Source organism: Benincasa hispida, chromosome 4, assembly GCF_009727055.1.
Source record: "Benincasa hispida cultivar B227 chromosome 4, ASM972705v1, whole genome shotgun sequence".
NCBI lineage: Eukaryota > Viridiplantae > Streptophyta > Magnoliopsida > Cucurbitales > Cucurbitaceae > Benincasa > Benincasa hispida.
The window spans coordinates 11,083,671-11,105,110 of record NC_052352.1 but is presented as its reverse complement, the minus strand read 5'-3'; the positions used below and the strand labels follow the sequence as shown (position 1 = coordinate 11,105,110).

The 21,440-nt window shown below is 38.4% G+C and overlaps 1 protein-coding gene across 2 annotated transcripts in view; it reads right to left on the bottom strand.

The window, feature by feature from the left end:
* Positions 1 to 21,440, bottom strand: part of LOC120076476 (calcium-transporting ATPase 3, endoplasmic reticulum-type) — a 45,497-nt gene that overhangs the window by 11,916 nt on the left and 12,141 nt on the right. For both annotated transcript variants that reach the window (XM_039030315.1, XM_039030316.1), the window contains 7 exons: positions 12,616 to 12,661; positions 11,596 to 11,655; positions 11,417 to 11,497; positions 2,553 to 2,638; positions 1,855 to 1,956; positions 1,414 to 1,467; positions 872 to 973 (listed from right to left, as the gene is read on the bottom strand). In XM_039030315.1, the coding sequence (XP_038886243.1) occupies positions 872 to 973; positions 1,414 to 1,467; positions 1,855 to 1,956; positions 2,553 to 2,638; positions 11,417 to 11,497; positions 11,596 to 11,655; positions 12,616 to 12,661 (531 nt within the window). The remainder of the gene's footprint in view (positions 1 to 871; positions 974 to 1,413; positions 1,468 to 1,854; positions 1,957 to 2,552; positions 2,639 to 11,416; positions 11,498 to 11,595; positions 11,656 to 12,615; positions 12,662 to 21,440) is intronic.

Here is a 21,440-nt window from a genome sequence, read left to right as displayed (position 1 = left end):
ATAATAATCACTCTGAAACTCAACATTTCATATTTAATTATAATGTTCAAATCTAAAATTTTCCAACTCAGATAGAGTTAGCAGCTTGAAATTGTTACTTAATACCCCAGGCTATACAAAGGAGAAATAGTGATGAAATCTTTGGTGTTTTGAGTCCTCTGATATGCTATCAAGCAAATCTTTGTTCTACCATTTACTCCCCCTTCCCAACCTTCCACACCCTTCTTTCTGAGCTTTAGAAGTTAGAAATCCCAAAATGTGCATCCTTAACACCATTGAATTTATTCATAGGTTTTCCTTTGTACTTCTTGATCTTCTTCGCCGATGTCCTTTTACTAAGGTGTTTTCTTTCTTTGATCTCCTTTTCCTTTGAAGATTTTGAGAATATTTTTGCATCCCCTTGGAAAGCTTTAACATGCGTATGCACATTTTTCAGGTCCTTATCCGAGGGCTACTTACAAAGTCTTTTTATTGTCAACACCTATGAATTTTGGAGGTGACACTGCAGATGTGATCCAAGGATGTCATTGTCAACAACCATGGAGGTACAGGCCGATCATGCACTTCTACATTTTTTGTTGCACTTAGGTCTCTATTATGTAAAAGAAGAAATTATCTCTGACTCGACCTTCCTTATTCACAACTCTCTATACCTCTGTTTAGCGTTTTAGTTTTTGAAGGGATCCTGCATTGCTTTTTTTTCTTTCCCCCTAATGTTTTCCCCCATTTTCTGCTATTTAAAACTTTCATTTCCTTACATTGAAAGCATCCATGCAGAGACATCCCTATCAAAGTCTATTTTAGCCTAAGGTCATCGCAGAAGTCAATTTAACAACAACTAAATGAACAAATCCTTTCAAAGGAAAATTACCTTGAAGTAATGTATAGCACCACTCAAAACCCCACCATGTGAAGGATCACGGAAGTGACCAATGTTCACTATCCATACAAGTACACAAATTCCAGCAATAACCTAATTAAAAAGGCATGAGAAGATCAAACATCGTGGTAAAGATAGATGATACAATATCAACAAACAAATGTAAGCTTTGAGAAATGGACTTCAGAAAAATATTCCTGCTTCTTCAATGATTCAGTTTGCAGACGATGAACTAATTACATAGATTAAAAATATCATCCCTAGCTTTTGGGAGAGGCTTGACATGGATCAGGATGGATATATGGCAGACAAGCATATCTTACTCTCATGAATTAAAGTGAAACCTGGACCCATCTTCAAATAAAAACATTTATTTAATTTTTTATATTACTGATTTCACCTGAGAAGTCAATCCCACATATGCTCATTAATTCTCTCATGAAAAAACCAGGAATATCTTGATGAAATTAGTGAAATTTTTATAATTAAGGATGAAAAAGAAGATCAAAGACTTAATGTGCATTTTGCATCACCTTGGCCAGAAAGGTACCAAATTCATCGAGCTTTTTTTTCAACGGTGTCACCTCCTGCAATTGAAAATAGATTTGAAATAATGATATTAACACAGTAAACATCACAATAATGATATTAACACAGTAAACATCACGGACGAACATATTTCCAAGCTTAGTTGCAGGCTGGAGAAAAAGAAAGGTTTCAGAAGCAAGTGGTGCAAAACTTGAAAAAGGTACACAGAGTGGACTGTGTTCTTTTAAATTTTTAGTGGTAGACATTATTATTTATAATGAAAACTTGAAGAGCTCTTTTTGCTCCATTTTCCTTCTAGTGGAATAGACACATAGGACCCCCATGTATTGTAACTTTTTCTCCAGTAACAGGAATGCAACGTAGTGAAAAGAATTAAGATGAAAAGAAAGAAAGAAGAGAAAAACACAAAACTTTATAGCAATTACATCATCAGTTTGCAATATAGAATCTCGTATATTGCCCATGGCAGTATTTGCACCAACTCCTACCACAATAGCACGTGCCCTGCCAGCAACCACCACTGTACCCTGATTGCAACAAAAGGAAAGATGACTTCTAAATCCTAGCGAAGGATGAAAATACTAACATAAACAAACATGTCCAATAACAGAGTTCCGCACAAATATTGACCATGTTGAGAAAATTTACTGAAATGCTCACTAAATTGTTTTTGTGTTGCAAAGTTTTTTCTCTTCTTATAAATCTCAAACATAGTAACTTCCCATTTATAATCAATTTGAAGATTGGGATTATAAATATTATCAAAGAAATGCCATAATCAGCTTTCAACTGATACTAGCGTTGTCTTGGGTTATAATTGTGATGAGTCCCAAATTGAGTAGATTCACGATTTTGGAAGGAGAGGGTGGATCTGACTCAATATCAGGCTTATTCTTGCCGCTTTATCCAAGCTCTTACCAATTACAAGCCCTGTATAATTAATACTCGTTCAAATGTTCTGTTTAAGCTCTTAAAGGAAGTTCTTTTTCCAGTTTCCGTGGCAAAGTTTTTAATGTATCAATAAGAAGTGTTTTTTATTTCAAACAAAACAAGATAAAGAATAAAACATCATCAATATTCAATCATTTTGCCTATTTTCAAATTTAAACAATAGAGTTCTTACAGAAAAAAGAATATTTGTCTTGTCTTGATATACAGCATTTGCTGCTCTTGTAGACTCGAGCTCTTTTTCAACAGAGCAACTCTCACCTATCATCATTAACAAACACATACAAATACAACACATCGCTGATTATGTTTCTTTAAGAGAACAGAAAGGGAGAAACAATAAAAAGACAACAAACAATAAGGCTGCAAAGAATGTATTGGTGCAAAGTAAAACATAGATTTCACCTCCATAAAAGACCATTAAGCAAGATAATTTCAATATTATAAACATAACTCTCGGAATGAATTACTGTTAAAAGGAACTGTTGAAAATAGGGTTTAAGCCCTAGGGGCATTTTTGTCTTTTCACTGTACTCTAGGGTTTCCCTTTTTTCTATTTAAATGTGTAGCCTCTATGTATCTAGTGTATCAAATCTTAATAAGAAAAACTCTATATCGTGGTTTTTTCTCCCTGTATTTGGGTTTTCCACGTATCCCTATCTGCCCTATTTTTCCTTTTCTTTCTATTTTTCATCATGGTATCAGAGTAAGGAGATGAACCCCTAACCACCATTGAGGAAAATCAAACAAAAGAATCACAAGTGCCATCTGGCACCACAACCACGGATATTACCGTTGTCGTACAAACCGCTATAGAATGGTACTTCCAGACAGTCTTCCCTCATCTTCATCAACCGATTGGAGCAGCCAACCTGAAGGACAGGTAGCCGATTGGATCAGAAACCAACAGACATAGCTGGTTGATTGGATCAGCCACCAGACGGCGGCTATAGAAGCTACGGCGCACCAAACGATCGAAAATCAAAGGGATGGGTGGATCGCAGCTTCGCATCGATCCTTCCACAAGCAGACGCCAGCCGGTCGAAGAGAGTCAGCCAATCAAAGACAGACACAACCCATTCAGCACCCACCTAATGGGAGCCTTCTAGACCGACTCCAGCTGAGCATAGACATCCAATCGTCCCCAGCCGCCGTTCGGTTCCAGCGCTGCCATCCCAGCCAGCCGTGAACCTTCAAACCCGAGCCGTGACTCTTGCCCAGCCGCACCTAGGGTTTTCCCTATTCCAGCCGTGATGCCTCCATTCTAGCCAAGTGTGGGTAGCGGTTTCAGCCAAGGAATTCCCATGGGTGGCGGATTAGAGATGGGTGAATCGTCTTCGTCATATCCATAACAGAAACTTGACTTTATCCAAGAATAGTTCACTCAACTTCAACTCCAGATTAAACAGCAGAATGAGTCAGTTCAGCAACAGATGGCTACCTTCAAAGAAGTTCTTGGAGCTACCTCTAATGCCCGATCAGAACTCCCCTCTAGTCTACCAGCTTACTCAGGAAGTTTGGTAACCTCTTTCCCTGCCTTATCTACAACAAATTCATTTTCTGGGGCAATAGGAAATTCTGCTAGCTTTATTGTAAGGGAGAAATTAAATGGTCATAATTACTTTTCTTGATCTCAATCCATAAAAATGGCCCTCGAGGGTCATCATAAATTCGGATATTTAACGGGTGAGATACCGAAACCAAGACCGGGTGACCCTAAGAACGTATATGGAAGGAAGAAGACTCCTTACTTTGGTCTATTCTAGTAGGGAGTATGGAGCCTCAAATTGGCAAACCCCTACTATATGTTGCCACTGCACAAGACATATGGGAGGCTGTCCAAAAGCTGTACTCCAAATGGTAGAATGCTTCCCGACTCTATACTTTACGCAAACAAGTCCATGAATGCAAGCAGGGAACAATGGACATTACAACGTACTTCAACAAGTTATCTCTTATCTGGCAAGAATGGACCTATGTCGAGAGATGGTCTGGAATTATCCGTGTGGGGGAGTCTTACATTACCAGTCTGAGGAGACCGACCGAGTTTATGACTTTCTGGCAGGGTTGAATTCTAAGTTTGACGCGGTACGGAGTCGGATACTGAGAACCTGTCCGATACCATCCCTGATGGAAGTTTGCTCTGAAGTCAGATTAGAAGAGGATCCCAATGCTATAAATAGTACAACAACCACCACCTTAGACCTGTCTCTTATACACATCTAGATGTGTATAAGAGACAGGTCCGGAGTCGGATACTGAGAACCTGTCCGATACCATCCCTGATGGAAGTTTGCTCTGAAGTTCGCCTTGAGGAAGACAGGTTCAGTGCTATGAATAATACACTGGTTTCACCAACTGACTCTGCTGCATTAAAAACATCAGGTCCTATCAATGATAAGCAAAACGGCAAGCCAACTCCAGTATGTGAACACTGCAAAAAAACCCTGGCACACTAAAGACCAATGCTGGAAGCTGCATGGCCGTCCACCTAATGGTAAACGACGTCAGTCAGGTTCTGGATTAGCACTTGCAAGTGAATCGGCAACCAAAAGTCCTCAACCTCAGAATCAGGAACCCAATCAGAGTAACTTTAGTTGGTCTTATTAGTATAACTGGTAGCAAGCCGTGGATTCTAGATTCAGGGACTACAGACCACTTAACTGGCTCTTCTGACCAATTTCTTTCATATCATCCAAGTGTTGGGAATGAAAGGATCAGAATCGTTGATGTGTCCTTTGCTCCTATGGCTGAGAAAGGCCGTTTGTCACCCTTCAAGGGTTTAGTTCTTCAAGATGTGTTGCATGTTCTAAAATTTCTTACAATCTATTATATGTTAGCAAGATTACAAGAGATTTGAGATGTCGAGTTACTTTCTCACCTGATGTTGTTTTTCAAGACCTGAACTCGGGAACGACGATTGGGTATTCAGCTTCGGCACTACTTCTGGCAACAACACCCTGTTTCTCACTTCTCCACGTAACAAGGTTACCCCACACGAAGGTACAGTATCCAGATGTCGACTTTCTGTCTACCACAGAGCCTACCTAATCAACATCTGTGTATGCATCAATGCATCGTCTGTCAGACTTTCTGAACATCAACTTGCCCGGAGAGGTTTTTAAATACCTCAGGATGCGCTCCACCGCTCTCATATGTTCTTCATAAAGAGACTACATGAACTGACTAACTACACTGACTGCATACGCAATATCTGGTCTGGTATGGGAGAGATAGATTAGTTTCCCAACAAGCCGCTGATATCTTTCCTTGTTAACTAGAGCACTGTTACTCAAGTTACTGAGTTTAGCATTAACTTCCATAGGAGGGTCCACTGGTTTACAGCTTGTCATACCTGCTTCCTTAAGTAAATCCAGAGTATATTTTCGTTGAGAAACCAAAATCCCGTCTTTCGACCGAGCCACTTCCATTCCGAGAAAGTACTCAATTTTCCCAAATTCCTCAGCCATTTTCCTCTTCAATTTGTCAATTTCTGAAGCATCATCACTTGAAATGACAATATCATCTACATACACAATCAAAACTGCAATTTTCCCGAATATTGATTTCTGTGTAAAGAGGGTGTAATCTGAGTGTCCCTGACTATACTCTTGTGACTTCACAAAGGTAGTGAATCTGCCAATCTAGGATATGTGATAGGATTAGTTTACTTTCATCTTGTTTTTCTACCTCTGAAACTAATTATATGTTATGGCCCTATCGTCTTGGACATCCTAGTTTCCATTATATGAAATATTTGTTTCCTCATCTGTTTCGCAATGTTAATCTTTCTAACTTGAATTGTGATGTGTGTATCCAAGCTAAACAACCTCGTGTCTCGCTAAAACCTCAACCTTATAAGCCTTCCAAACCATTCACCCTCTTCCATAGTGATGCTTGGGGTCCGTTACTACCGCCACTGGCAAACGGTGGTTTGTAACTTTCATTAATGACCACACTAGATTAACTTGGGTTTTTCTTCTCACCGAATCGATAAGTCTGAAGTCACATTGATTTTCAAACAGTTCTACAGTTCTGTAGAAACCCAGTTCAACGCAAAAATCGTTATCCTTCGAAGTGACAATGGTCAGGAGTTTTTTAATAATTCTTTTAGGAAATTCTTAGTCTCTAAAGGAATTGTCCATTAGAGTTCGTGTGCGTATACTTCTCAACAAAATGGAGTAGCCGAACGGAAAAACCGTCATCTTATCGAAGTTGCTCGGTCCTTTATGTTGTCAACTTCTCTTCCGTCCTATTTGTGGGGAGATGTTGTGCTAACAGCAGCTCATTTGATAAACCGAATGCCTTCCCGGGTCTTAAAATTCCAAACCCCCTTAGTCTGTTTCAAAGAGTCCTATCCTAATAATCGGCTTATCCCTGATGTTTCACTTCGGGCGTTTGGGTGTGTTGTGTTCATCCATACCCATGGTCCTAGTCGAACCAAGTTTACCTCCCATGCTCAAAAATGTGTCTTTGTGGGATACCCGCTTCATCAATGTGGGTACAAATGTTGCCATCCTTCCTCACGGAAATATTTTGTCTCAATAGATGTGACTTTCCTCGAAGATCACCCCTTCTTCCCATTAGTCCTCTTCAAGGGGAGAGTACTAGTGAAGAGACTAATTGGGGTCTAAGTCTGTCAATCTTACCTGAACCTACTCCTGACATAAGTATCAACGAACCCATTCTGCCTACCGAACAAATCCCATGGATCACGTACTATAGGAGGAATCTCAGGATGGAAATAGCGCTGCCTACTTCTCCGACTCCCGTCCATGAGTCAGAACGAGCGTCAGTTCCAAGTATTAATAAGCCTATCCCTGATAATGATAACATTTATGTTGAAAATGATGCGAGTAAAGACAAAGAAGACAATGATAGCACCAATGGCTGTAGTGAGAATGTGGTTGATACAAGCGATGGTAGTTGTGAAAAACCTTTTCCAACAGAAAACATTGTTGAAGGTGGAGGAGATCTCTTAGAAGATAAGACACATGAGCAGGAAGCTGAATGCAGTAGGGAGTCAGAGGAGAAGAAAGATCATGATGCCTCTCTTGACCTTCCTATTGCCTTAAGAAAAGGTGTGAGATCTTGCACAAAGTATCCAGTTACTTGTCTTATAGCAACTTGTCTCCCGTGTTCAAAGACCTCACTACGAGCCTAGACACAGTTACAATACCGAGCAGTATACATGCAATGATGGAGATTCCCGAATGGAGAATTGCAGTCATGGGAGCGCTTGAGAAAAACAACACTTAGGACCAATTTACCCTTCCAAAGAGGTACAAGGCAGTTAGGTGCAAGTGGGTGTTCACCGTTAAATATAGGCCTGGTAGAATGATTGATAGGTACAAAACCAGATTGGTTACCAGAGGCTTCACTCAGATCTTCGGAATAGATTACTCCGAGACTTTCTCCCCAATAGCAAAGTTAAACACTATTCGTGTTCTTCTCTCCGTTGCGGTTAACAAAGACTGGCCTCTCCACCAATTTGATGTGAAGAATGTCTTTCTTAATGGAGAATTAGAAAAGAAGTTTACATAAGTCCTCCCCCAGGGTTCGAAAAACAGTTCAATCATCGAGTATGTAAACTGAGGAAGTCCTTGTATAGGTTGAAACAGTCTCTGAGAGCCTGGTTCAGCAGATTCACTACCTTTGTGAAGTCACAAAGGTATAGTCAGGGACACTCAAATCACACCCTCTTTACAAAGAAATCAGTATCCGGGAAAATTGCAGTTCTGATTGTGAAGGTAGATGATATTGTCATTTCAAGTGATGATGCTTCAAAAATTGATAGATTGAAGAGAAAAATGGCTGAGGAATTTGAAATTAAGAATCTCGGAAAATTGAGGTACTTTCTCGGAATAGAAGCGGCTCGGTCGAAAGAAGAGATTTCAGTTTCTCAACGAAAATATACTCTGGATTTACTTAAGGAGACAGGTATGACAGACTGTAAACCAGTGGACACTCCGGTGGAAGTTAATGCTAAACTCAGTAGTGCTCTGGTTAACAAGGAAAGATATCAGCGGCTTGTTGGGAAACTGATCTATCTCTCTCATACCAGACCAGATATTGCGTATGCAGTCAGTGTAATTAGTCAGTTCATGCAATCTCCTTATGAAGAACATATGAGAGCAGTGGAACGTAACCTGAGGTATTTAAAAACCTCTTCAGGCAAAAGGTTGATGTTCAGAAAGTCCGACAGACAGTGCATCGAGGCATACACGGATGCTGATTGGGCAAGCTCTGTGGTAGACAGAAAGTCGACATCTGGATATTGTACCTTCATGTGGAGTAACCTTGTTACATGGAGAAGTAAGAAACAGGGTGTTGTTGCCAAAAGTAGTGCCGAAACTGAATACAGGGCCATGAGTCTAGGGATATGTGAGGAAATTTGGCTGGAAAAGGTCCTAAGTGATCTTGATCAAGATCATGACGGTCCGATGAAACTCTACTGTGATAACAAAGCCGCAATAAGTATCGCAAACAACCCAATACAACATGATAGAATGAAGCATGTGGAAATTGATATGCATTTTATCAAGGAGAGACTTGATAGTGGCAACATTTGTATTCCCTATATATTCCTTCCAGTCAACAAATAGCAGATGTTCTTACAAAAGGGCTTCCCATACAGATCTTTGACTCATGTATTAGCAAGTTAGGCCTTATCGATATCTACGCCCCAACTTGAGGGGGAGTGTTGAAAATAGAGTTTAAGCCCTAGGGGTATTTTTGTCTTTTCACTGTACTCTAGGATTTCCCTTTTTTCTATTTAAACTTGTAGCCTCTATGTATCTAGTGTATCAAATCTTAATTAGAAAAACTCTATATCATGGTTTTTTCTCCCTGTATTAGGGTTTTCCATGTATCTCGGTGTGTGTTCTATTTTTCCTTCTCTTTCTATTTTTCATCATTAACTACAATATAACTTTGGCTCTTAAATCGACATCATTTATAAACATATAATAAATAAGCACTAGCATAGGAAACCACAACATTTTACATCATATATGAAGAAGCACAGATAAAAAGGGGAAAATGAGTGAGAAAATAGCTGTAATTGGCCCAATCATTGGTTTAAGAATAACACACAAGGCAATTTAGCAAAAGCAAACACGGCCAAACGTTCAAAGAAGACTAACTCAGAAAATGACTAGTTAACGTGAATGCTTGAACTGATATAACTGGAAAGTAATCATAATTAAAGGTAAAAAAAAATAATTATCTCGAGTGCATTAAAAATATCATCAGAGGAAAAAATATATTTGTCCTGTCCTGATGAAAAGCAGTGTCATTCTCACTCAAAGAAATTAGGAATAAGCCACAAGGTTAGATTTAAAAATAGAAATTTACATGAGGTTGTCACTTGTTATTGATAAAAATAGAAAGCTAAGAAATGTTCAATCTCCCAACCATGTTCTAAGCCATATAAAAAAAAGGTTTTCATTATACGGAGAGAAGTTGTCTACTTCATCAATTAAATATTTTCTAGTCAATTAATCAAGCGAAGTTTGGCATTACATCATCATTTTGTAAGTTGAATTTAATGTTTTGACTATCGAGACAATAGAGATATTGAAAAACCAATACGTAAAGAAAGAAATTAAATTTTAAAGATTAGGGTTCAAATTGAAAAAAGGCTAAAAAAAACTTAGACTGGTTGATGAACAAAATAATATCAATCCCCGTATAAAATTATAAAATATTATTCTCACAAAATACCATCAATGTCTAAAATTTAATTATTTACATAAGGTAGCAAATTGAGTTTAGGGATTTGCAGGCGTGTCTTTTGGGTTTTTGAGTTTGCAAATGTGGCAAAATAGAGTTTCACAATCGCCACCTTCGATTAAATCGGCCTGGCAGTGAAGGGCTTCGAGGTGTCGTCGTAGGAGTTCCATTTAAGGCGTCGTCGTGGGTTTTTTGAGTCAGAGGACGGCAGGGACATGGTGGTTTCCGGTGGTCGGAGCTCAATTGCCACCTTTGATTAAATCGGCTTGGCAGTGAAGACATTTGAGGGCTTCGAAGGTGTAGTCATAGAAGCTCGATTTCAAGCGTCGTCATGGATTTTTTGGGTCAAAGGACGGCGGGGACATGGTGGTTTCCAGTGGTCGGAGCTCGATTTTAGGTGCAGCGGTGGCCAGGTTGTTTGAAGAGAGATGTTGAGCCAAAGGGCCTGCTGCTTTTGAAGAAAAAGAAGTTCAAGTCTTTTTTTTAGGAAAAAAAAAAAGAAAAATTATAAGTGTATCATCTTGATTCAAGTGTATCAAGGAGTATCAAGTGTATATCAACAATATCAAGGATATCAAGTGTAACATATATATCAGATATATTAAGTGCGTATTAAGTGTGTATCAAGTGAATCAGGTGCATCAGGTGTATCGTACATTTTTTACATTTCATGTTTTGAATCGTGGGTTGGGCTTCTTTTCTGCTATTTTTGTAAAACAAAAAGGCTTGGGCTACGGGCCTAATATTAAGAATATTAAGAACTTATTCTACCCATGTTGCAACTAGCCCTATTTACATTCCACTCAAATAATCTTTCTAAGTTCTTAAAAACATACAACTCGAGCAGCCAGGCCTGCATATGCCTACTGTCAATTTGCCACTTGCCTCAGGCATAAGCGCTTATTTTATTAAAAATGAAAAATAAATAAATAAATATTTTTTACCTTGAAAAGAAAGGACTTAAAACCACTTATTGTGGTCTTGTTTTTATGAGATCAAGTGGACATTTTTACTTCTTCCTTCCATTTTATATTCCTCTTTTACCTTAATATATAATTTTTTTTTTTTTCCCAAACAAACAAACCTAAGCTCGAGTGCTAACAGACACTCGAAGTGAAGTTCTTCAAACCTGTAAACTGAAGAATAGATTTAGCATTTGAAACAAGAAGCTATTCCAGTGACTTGGTCATAGGGCGTTAGGAACGAAAGTTACTCTGTTCTAGAACTGAAAGAGAATATAACTGAAAGTTTCAGTTGACTAGTAATTTGTGAAATGAGACATGATATTTCGTATGAAAAAGATACCTGTGAGAATTGCTTGATCAACACGTAGCTGATTAGTCAGCATCTCAATCATTCTCATATCAGCTGGAATTTTGCACCCCACTATACCACCATAAAAATTAAAATGAATTTCTTCTAAATTGGCATTATAATTCCTTCATGCCATATAATTCTTTCGCGCTCAGAATGACTAAACTTACCAGCAATTTCTACAATATCGCCAGGAACAAGCTCAGTAGCCGGAAGTATTGAAAAGCAACCTGCAAAAGATACTTCAAAATGAATGGCTATTCGGAAATAATGATGTAACAGGATTGACACAAGATTGAATTCCAGAATTCATTTTCTCCTCCCTTTGATGACCATAATCAATAACATTAATAAAGAAGGTAAAAATAAAATATCCAAAGAATAAGCTTTACTGTCTTGAGCATTCAAAAAAGTGGATGTCACAAACCAAAATTGCCAAAACAAATAAACGGATTACCACGCGCAGCGCATTCATAAAAGAGAGAAAATTGGAATGAAGTAGTATTTGAGAACTAATTTATTCATATGAAAACGTATTTTTTAATAAGAAACCGAGCTTTCATATGAATATGCCCAGAAACAGCCTCCATAAGGCAAGCCAATGGCAGTTTTTTTTTAAAAATATATATATATATATATATAGGAAACAGACAATTCATTCCATTAAAAATGATGAAATTACAAAATACAAACGGGGAAGACCAAACCAATGGATTACAGAAAGCTTTTCCAATTGGTCTCTAAAAAATTTTATAGTTTCTTGCCAACCAAATCACCCAAGTAGCTATTGCAACGCTATTCATGCATTTTAAGAGAGAAAATGGCCTTTTAATCTATAATTTGAACAGACATATAAAGTTTGAAGAAAATTCCCACAGTTTTATAAATAATAAGTTAACTCCAAAGATAAGTTAAACTGATTGGTACAATTGTTTTAATAGGAATGAGTATCAATGATAAATAAAATATACAAAAACAATGAAAAGGTTTGTTTCCTTTTTGAAAAAGAAAAGAAGTATAGAAAAAACAGGCAAGCTGCTCCAAAATAAACCATAGGGGTTACAAAAATAGCTCCACACTTCCGCTGTTATTAGAATAAAGTCCTTCTTCACATTAAACAAATATTGGGACTCAATACCATGATATCATTCAAGGACTAAATAGAAAAATCCAGAAAGAAAATAATATACCATTTCTCATCACAGTAGCAATTTCTGCCTGGTATGCCCGTAGTTCCTGCAGAAATAGTGGTCAAAATAAAAGTGTACACTTAGGCGCATAAATAGAAAAGAGCAATATATTTTGTTGTACCCCTTCACCCAAGGCTAGCTCCAAATCATGCAGCTGCCCTCTCTAACTAACCTGTTTAAGACCTTGCATATGGATCCCTACACAGGCTTAAGCCTCTTCCATATTAAGATCTCAAAACCCAAAAGCATTCTCAAACAATATCCTCAATCATTATCTTCTCATTCAAAAAGAATCCCCTTTGAAGGCACACACCTTCAAATATGATAATAACGACTCAAATACTAATCAATATCAAATAGACAACAAATTCTCCAAAAGCCTCGAAAACCCAGCCCTCTTTTAAGGCCAAGCTAAATGTAATCCACTAGTCACGCATTTACCTAAGACCAAGTGTAATGTAATAGACACACTCCAAAGCTTCCCCCTTTCCTTCTAGATGGGAGGGCCTTCTGTAAGTAGCTTTCTTGGGAAGGGGGTCCCCTCTTCTAGATTGGAAGGCCTTCCTCTTTTAGTTTAATCCATTTATCAGGCTTCCCAATATTTTGCCCATTGGTTCCCCTATTGACTAAAATAGGAAAGTTGGTTAGTCTCACACAATTCCTCGCCTAAGTCCAGTGACAACGGGCCCAATAGTTCTTAATCACCTCATCACCAAAAGGATCTCATTAGAGATTGTTCCAGCCAAAGGCGTCTTGATCAGAGAAAACTATGAAGCACAGTATCCTACTAAAGTCTCAAAAACAATCTTACACAACAAGCTGTTCACCAACTAACAGGTCTAATATTTTCTACTCTACATGCATCCAGTTCATCCATCAAGTCCAACATGGCAATATCTCTTAGAACGGTCTTCTTTTGTTTGGAATATAACTAAGCACAAGAACCCAACCAATTCGTGATGTTTTCAAGTAGGTTTTCAAATTGTGTGCCTTTGAATTACCTCCTAAAGGTATATCCAAACACCCACAATAATTTTTTAGATCAATATTGTGGGCACATTGAGACCATCCACAATATACTTGGAAAGATTTAGAATAGTCCGTATGAGATCTCAAAGTAGGTATGAGGAAAAAATAACTACACTTTCTCTAATAACCTTTGACCAAAAATATATATATATATCATCCAAAAGTCAGATTAGTCCCTAGATCTATAACCCACCTCTACTCCTAGTCCCTGAAAGCCCTCCTTTCCTAGCCCTGTTCCTCTCTCAACTTAGAAACTAGCTTTGAGGAATTTTATCATCGTGCACCTAGAAACCTTCAATAAGAACATCTCTAAATCCTTGTTAAATAATCCACTAAGGTGAACCGCCACAAAAATAAAAAGGAAAAGGGAAAATAGCATCCCCTTACCTCATTAGTCCCTAAATCTATAACCCACCTCTACTCCTAGTCCCTGAAAGCCCTCCTTTCCTAGCCCTGTTCCTCTCAAAACTTAGAAACTAGCTTTGAGGAATTTTATCATCGTGCACCTAGAAACCTTCAATAAGCCCATCTCTAAATCCTTGTTAGATAATCCACTAAGGTGAACCGCCACAAAAATAAAAAGGAAAAGGGAAAATAGCATCCCCTTACCTCATTAGTCCCTCCTAAATTGGAGGATAGTGGTATAACGGTGTAGTGGATTGATTAAAGGAGATTTTCTAGGTTAGTGGTAGAAATTTAAGGATAATGCATTAGTGGGTAGTTTCTAATTTTTCCTATAAATACTCGTATTGTTTCCACTTCAATAAATGTAGAACTTAATCGAAACACTTGATCCTCCGTGCAATATTTTCTCTTTTGTTTCCACGATCCATTCTCTTCAATTTGTTGTTTTTCGTTACATGATATTAGAGACAGGTTGTTTGTTTTGTGTTTGAGTTTAAATACTCGATGAAGATGAATGGTAAAAATAATATTTGTGTAGACAAGCTTGCTGGTGATAATTATAGCTAATGGAGGTTATGTATGGAAGCTTTTCTTCAAGGACAAGAATTGTGGGATCTTGTTTCCGGTAATAATTCAATTCCCAAAGATACTCTAGAGAATGTTGAGGCACAGAGGAAGTGGAAGGTCAAGTGTGACAAAGCTTTATTTGCTTTGCAAACTTCTATCGGCAAGGAGTATATAGAGTATGTTCGTGATGAGAATTCTCCAAAGAAAGTATGGATACACTTGAAAGGTTGTTCACTCAGAAGAATACAACGAGATTGCAGTATTTAGAGAATGAACTTGTTGGAACGACTTAAGGTAATTTTTCGGTTTCAGAATATTTTCTAAAAATTAAGACTTCGTGTTCTGGAATTTCAGAATTCAACAAAGAGGAGACTATTAGCAATTCATGGACTGCGAAAGGAGTTTATGCCATTTATTTCCTTGATACAAGGTTGGTTAAATCAACTTTCTATTGTTGAGTTGGAAAGTTTGCTCTTAAATCAAGAAGCATTGATGAAACATGTTATTGTGATATCAAAATACTGAAGAATCTCATTCATTCTATACATTAGAGTTTAATATATATAGGTATACATGAAAGCCCTAGACTATAGTGAAAAGACAATAAAAGACAAGAAACTAATAAGCTCCTTTCTTTACATATATACTCTAACACTCCCCCTCAAGCTGGAGCATATATGTTGATCATACCCAACTTGTTACAAAGACAGTCAATCCGGACTCCATTTAAGGCCTTGATGAAAATATCTCCTAACTAATCTTCGGTCTTCACATATCTCTAGTAGACACCAAATCTTCTGTATTTTCTCACAAACAAAATGACAGTTAACTTCAATATGTTTAGTTTGCTCATGAAATATTGGATTAGAAGCAATATGAAACGCGACTTGATTGTCACACCACAACTTGACTGGAACGATAATATTAAAGCCTAACTCAAATAAGAGTTGATGTATCCACATTATTTCATATACTGATTGTGCCATAACTCTGTATTCTGATTCAACACTTTTGCTAGACTACATTTTGTTTCTTACTCATCCCTGAAACCAAATTACTCGTCTGGAGCGTAGTATGGAAAAATATCAGCTATATTGAAGGTGCTGTAGATATCCATTGAAAAAGGGAGTTTCTATTTGATACTCCAAATTTTTGTAGTACTGTGAATGATCCATATTTCTTTTGTGATAGCTTGGAGTGATGGCCGGCAGATAGACGAGACTTCTTGATATACACCATGACAAGGTCACCAGGGGAGAAGGTTGATTTTCCTTGATGTGTGATTTTCATTGATGTTTGTCGGCTGCTTCTTTATATTTTGAGTTTGCAGTAATGAGGTTGGCAACGGACAGCACTAAAATCCTCCAGATTTCTAGATTCTAGCAACGCATATTGAACTTTTTATATATTTTTATTATTTTCAAGCCACTGTTTTGGCTTCATCCTCAGTTTTTTCACTTTTGTTGTCTCTTTAGGTTTTGTCCTCATTTTGTAATCTTGTTCTCTTATCTCTCAGTCATGGGATAGAATTGGATATGATGAGGATGCTAAGGGGGTATCAACCTAGTTGAGATGTCCGGGTTCATCTCCTGATCCTTTCACAAGCACTTGTATTCTCGCTTTGCTCTTTGTATAACTCTCTTGTACTTAGAGCTTTCGCTCATCTTTATTTATTAATACAATGAATCGTTTCCTTTTCAAAAAAAAGTAATGAGGTTGGCAACGACTTCCACATGTATTTTCTGAACTCGATCAATCATTAGGTCAACTTCTAGGCTGAGATCAACAGAAGATGGTAAATTAGTAAGATCAAAAGTTAAAAGGGGAGGATGACTATAAACAATTTCGAAGGGGCACTTCCCTGTTGAGCGGTTTTGCATATTATTATATGCAAACTCTGCTTGTGGAATTGTGACAAGGGCGGCCAAAGAGGACATGACAAGCGTCCATGTCTATCACATCACAGATTATTTGGTCCTTGTAGTGGCTCCCAATGGACAATGGAAGCGTGCATATTTCATTTATTATGGCTTCACCACCCTTTTTTATCCATCCCACCTTATAGGGATGTGGGTGTGTTTCTACCTTAAGTTTGAGGGCTCGCACTAGCTTCTTTGATACCATATTCTCAAAGTTTCCGCTATTGATAATCACCGAACATACTTTGCCATTTACCGTGCAACGAGTTCGAAATAGAGCATGGCATTGAGGGTTGATCTCAATTCTGGTGCAAGGAGGATCTTTTGTACAATGCACGATAATTCATCTCCATCGTCTGGATTTGTGACTCAAAATTCAACTTTTTCTTCGACATTGTCACTGTCTTCCTCCATTTCTTGGATCGCTAGGTTCCTTCTTTGAGGGCAGTCATTAGAAAGATGCCCAACTTGACCACACCTGAAACATTTGCCTAGATTGGGTCTATTATAAGGGTTAGCATTTTTAGTTTGTAAGGTATTGGAACTTCACTTATTGTTGGCATCGTTCTTGGCTGATTCTTTAGGTTTAATGTTAGAAGAAGTTGAAGGAACAACATTCTGGGCATTCTCTACCAACGATCTCTTGCCTTGTGCTGTTGTCTTGTCTCAAGTTGTCCGTCTAGTATTCCAACGCTTTTGTCTTTGAAATTCATCATCTTCCATAGTAGTGGCTATAGATATTGCTTCAGACAGGCGGTTCATTGGATGGAGGTGTACTTTCTCCCTAATTTCTGGCCTTAATCCATCAACGAACCTGGTAATTTGTTGATTTTTGCTTTCAACTAGATTGTTCCTTGCACTTAAACGTCGAAACTGCTCGGTGTAATCTTCAATGCTTCGGGCCCCTTGTTTGCAATGTTGGAATTGGTTATATAAGAGTCTTTCATGGTGGATAGGAAGAAATCTCTTCTTCATTAGCCGCAACATCTTTGGCCAACTTGTAATCAGTTGTTTTCCATAGATCTTTCTATTCGTTTGGAGCTGATCCCACCATGCGAAAGCCCCACTTTTGAGTTTGAAGGACACCAACTTAACCTTCTTATGTTTGATGGTGCTCATATACTCAAGGATACACTCGACTTCCTTCACCCAATCCAAGAAAACCTCAGGAGGCGTTTGGGGCAAGTACTATCTTAAGACTATGATAACCACCTCTTACTATAGTAAATACTATTTCAAAATCCCTAGTTAACACTAGGGTTAACACTATTTCAAAACCCTCATTTGCTACAGTTTTTACTATTTTACCTTCATCATTTTTTTTATTCTTTGCTACGGTGTTTAATATTTTCTTCTCAAACTAAAATAGTTTATACCTAAAACACATACTATTATAACCCAAACTAAAATAATTTACACCCCAAACACAAACTATTATAACCCAATTATCATAACCTAGAACTATAATAAACAACTCCTTGCCCCAAACACCCCCTCAATGTTCATTCTTCCATTGTAGGTAGGGAGATCTACCTTCATTTTGTAGGCAGAATCTACCCTCCAAGGTGGTCCTTGCCAATCTTGATAGGTGTTCTGCCCATAATACCCCATGTAAGGGCCATCTTGAACCTATTCTTGATTTTCTTGGTTAGATTCTTGAGTGAGCGGCCAACTTTGATCGTCTTCTTCCAAGGATTTAGAGATATAACTCAGCAGATTTGGAGGAAAAAGTGTGGTATGTTGCTGATGGAATCTTGCCATGACCCCTACATTCGAGATTGGTTTCTTGGAGGGGAACGCACCTAATCTTGAATTCTGATGTCCAAATGTCCCTACTTACCGGTCTTTCTTGCTTCAACAATCGGTTGTCCTTCACTTTTTTTTATTTTCTTGATGGTTGTCGTGGGTCTCAACTTCCTTGCCTTTATTGCCCGACATCTTCTTGAACTCTTTAGTCATTTGCTCCATTACTTGGTGCATATCAGCCATGGAAGCCTGCATTGTTGTGAACATTGAGCTGATTGATCGCCAACTCAATGGCAACAAATCTTTTGTTGATTGATCGTGGAGATGCGGATGCTTCCACATCTGAGGGGGAAGGAGGGGGGGGGCTTTGCGGAGGAAGTTGGTTAAGGATTTGACTGAGAAGGATCCATTGGGTTCCAAAGACTAAACCTTTGAGTCCGGGCGATCTTGCACCTTTAGGCTAGAGATGAGGCTTAACAAATCTTGAAAATCCGTAATCTCTTCATCTTTTAAGTGCCTCCTAAAAGAGATGCTCCAAGAGTTGGTGGTGTGGTCCCAATGCTCTCTCACAGAGCCATTTGGATGAGTGGCCAATCTATATGTTTGATACAAGAAAACGATCTAGGAGAGATCTTGAAGCCCCATTACCTTCCCTTGACCAAGTGAATTGTCCATTTGAGAGTGGAAGTTCCAGCCGGATGTTTAATCTGATGAACTTATTGAAGTTATTCATGTCTTTCGTTGCTCTACCAACTGGAAATCTCTCATGCCTCCTTCGAATGCTGTTGAAATCTCCCCCAATACACCATGGATCATCAAATTTTTCTGCCAAAGAGGATAATTCTGCCCAAAATCTTCTCCTTTCTCGGTAATCACAAGGACCATAAACATTTGTTATCCAACAGATCTTTTTGTTTAACGTTTGACATTTGATTGAAAGGGAGAATTCATCTTTTGAGTTGTCAGTGACTAGAATTTTGCTCTCATCCCACATTGAGAGTATGCCTCCCGATTTTCCTTTAGCTTCCACCAAAACCCATCCTACCTCTTTTGAACTCCAAAAGCTTTTGATAAATGAGCCCTCAATTCTGTCTTTTTTTGTCTCTTGGATAAGGACAATATCCGGATTGACTTTTTTCAGAAATCTTTTTAGAAGCAGTCTTTTTGATGAATCCCCTAAACCTCTTGTGTTCCAAGTAACTATCTTCATTAAGACTCCCCAAGGATTCTTCAACATTTTTCCTTTTGATCAAGCTAAAAAGAAATCACACTCTTTTATGATGGAGTGTACATTCTGTGGTACATTTGACAAATTTAGAGGGGGGTTCGGGAATATGCTTTCACTAACCTGAGAATGTTCATCCGAGAGGAGGAAGAGCTGACTTAGGGAGAAGTCCATGCCTTCTTGATTGTCATCAAGTTCTTTTTTATCTTTATCATCATTAACATCTAGCTCCTCACTGCTCACACTGGCTAACAAGTCATCATCTGAATCTTGGGAGAATGGAAAGGGGAAAATAGACTTGTTATAGCTGGGAAATTGACTATCTACAAAGAAGTTATCACTTCGGGTGCAATGTAGAGAAGGTTGGATAGGACACTCCCTTTCAGGCCTCAAAGTTTGAGGATTGGCTTGTAGGTTAGCACAACTTACTTCAAGAATATCCGGGTTAGAGATCGCTGACCAGGGGTTTTGAAAGGATGTTTGCTTTCTGATGAAGTGTCTGGGAAAAGGTCTCAGCCCAAATGAATTCAATTTTGTAAAAATGTGATGCTTGAGTGGCTTAATCTTTTTCAGCTTTTGGATCCGTCTATTGGAGGAAGGAATGGAGACCAAGGCCTTCAGCTTCTCTGTGATAAAGTCTTAAGTAACAGACTTCTCAAGTTTGCTTGAAGACGAACCGGCATTCTGATTTGGAAGGGTTGGACCGGGTTTTCCCAAGTCAATTTTGGCGCTTTTGTGAGAAGAATTTGAAGGGTCACGACCCTCTGTTTTACTTTCAATCAGTAGATCAATCTTGGCGCCTTTTTTTAGGGGAAGTTAAAGGGTCACGCCCCTCTGTAATTTTTTCTTTAAATAATTCTTTGTCTTCTACAGACGGCGCTGAAGGTGACTGCTCGGGAAGATCAAAAGGCAGAGGCGTGAGGCATGAATGGGGGGCAGCTCAGATTTCAAACGGCCTCTTAACTTCTTGGCCTTGGATTCAATCTCTCTTATCTTGCTTTCTTTATTATCCACAAAACCTCCTGGGCTTCTAGAGAACTTTATGATGCAATTAGAGGGAAGTAGGAAGTTGAATTTTGAATTTAATGGGTCACAATAAAAGCCTTCATCACGTTTAGCTTCATTAATCCGGATTAAATCAATAGGATTTGTAAAGTCAGATTCAAACAAGTCACCACTGACCTTACTAGGAGGGCTGGATGATATGATATCTCCAAAATTCAAGTAAATTGATCCTCTTTTTTCATTAGATACTTCAATTGTTGCTGGAATAAAGTCACAAAGATTCTCCTTCACTTTAATTTTGGCCTCTAAAACATTGATCAAATTAAATGTCTCCATAGCTATGCTTTCTAATCCCCCAAAGTATTTCCCAATGGCCTCGAAGGTCTGTTTGCACCAATAATCCAAGGGTAAGTTCTTGATAGAGATCCAACCCCCATAACCCTTGACATAAGTTGGTCTACCATGGGAGGAGTTGTTCCATCTTTCAAATTTCAGATGGAATGAGCCAAATTTCTGCCACTTGCCTAAGAGTTTATCTAGTTCATCCAATGAGTCTCGGTCCATTGCTACCAGGGCATTTTCTGCAAATAGAGGATTGGTAATAACATTAGATTGAAAGTGGTCTTTGAGTGCCTTACAAATATCAAGCCAATTATCGAATTCAAAAAGACGTGAGACAATCCAAAGGTTAGAGAAATCAGGTTGATCACCCATTGATGTTGCCTAGTCTGTTTTTTGACCAACGAAACAAGGGAGACAGGGGAACTCTGTTTTCTTTGGAAAGTCTGTGGCTGAAGAGGGGAGCTCAATACTGGCATGTCTACAACTGAAGGGGGGGTTGATGAGGAGTTCTTGAGGCAGCCACTGACCATATCATTGAATTCTTGCCAGCCTGAGATTCCATCCCCAAAAGGGATGTGAATGTTTTT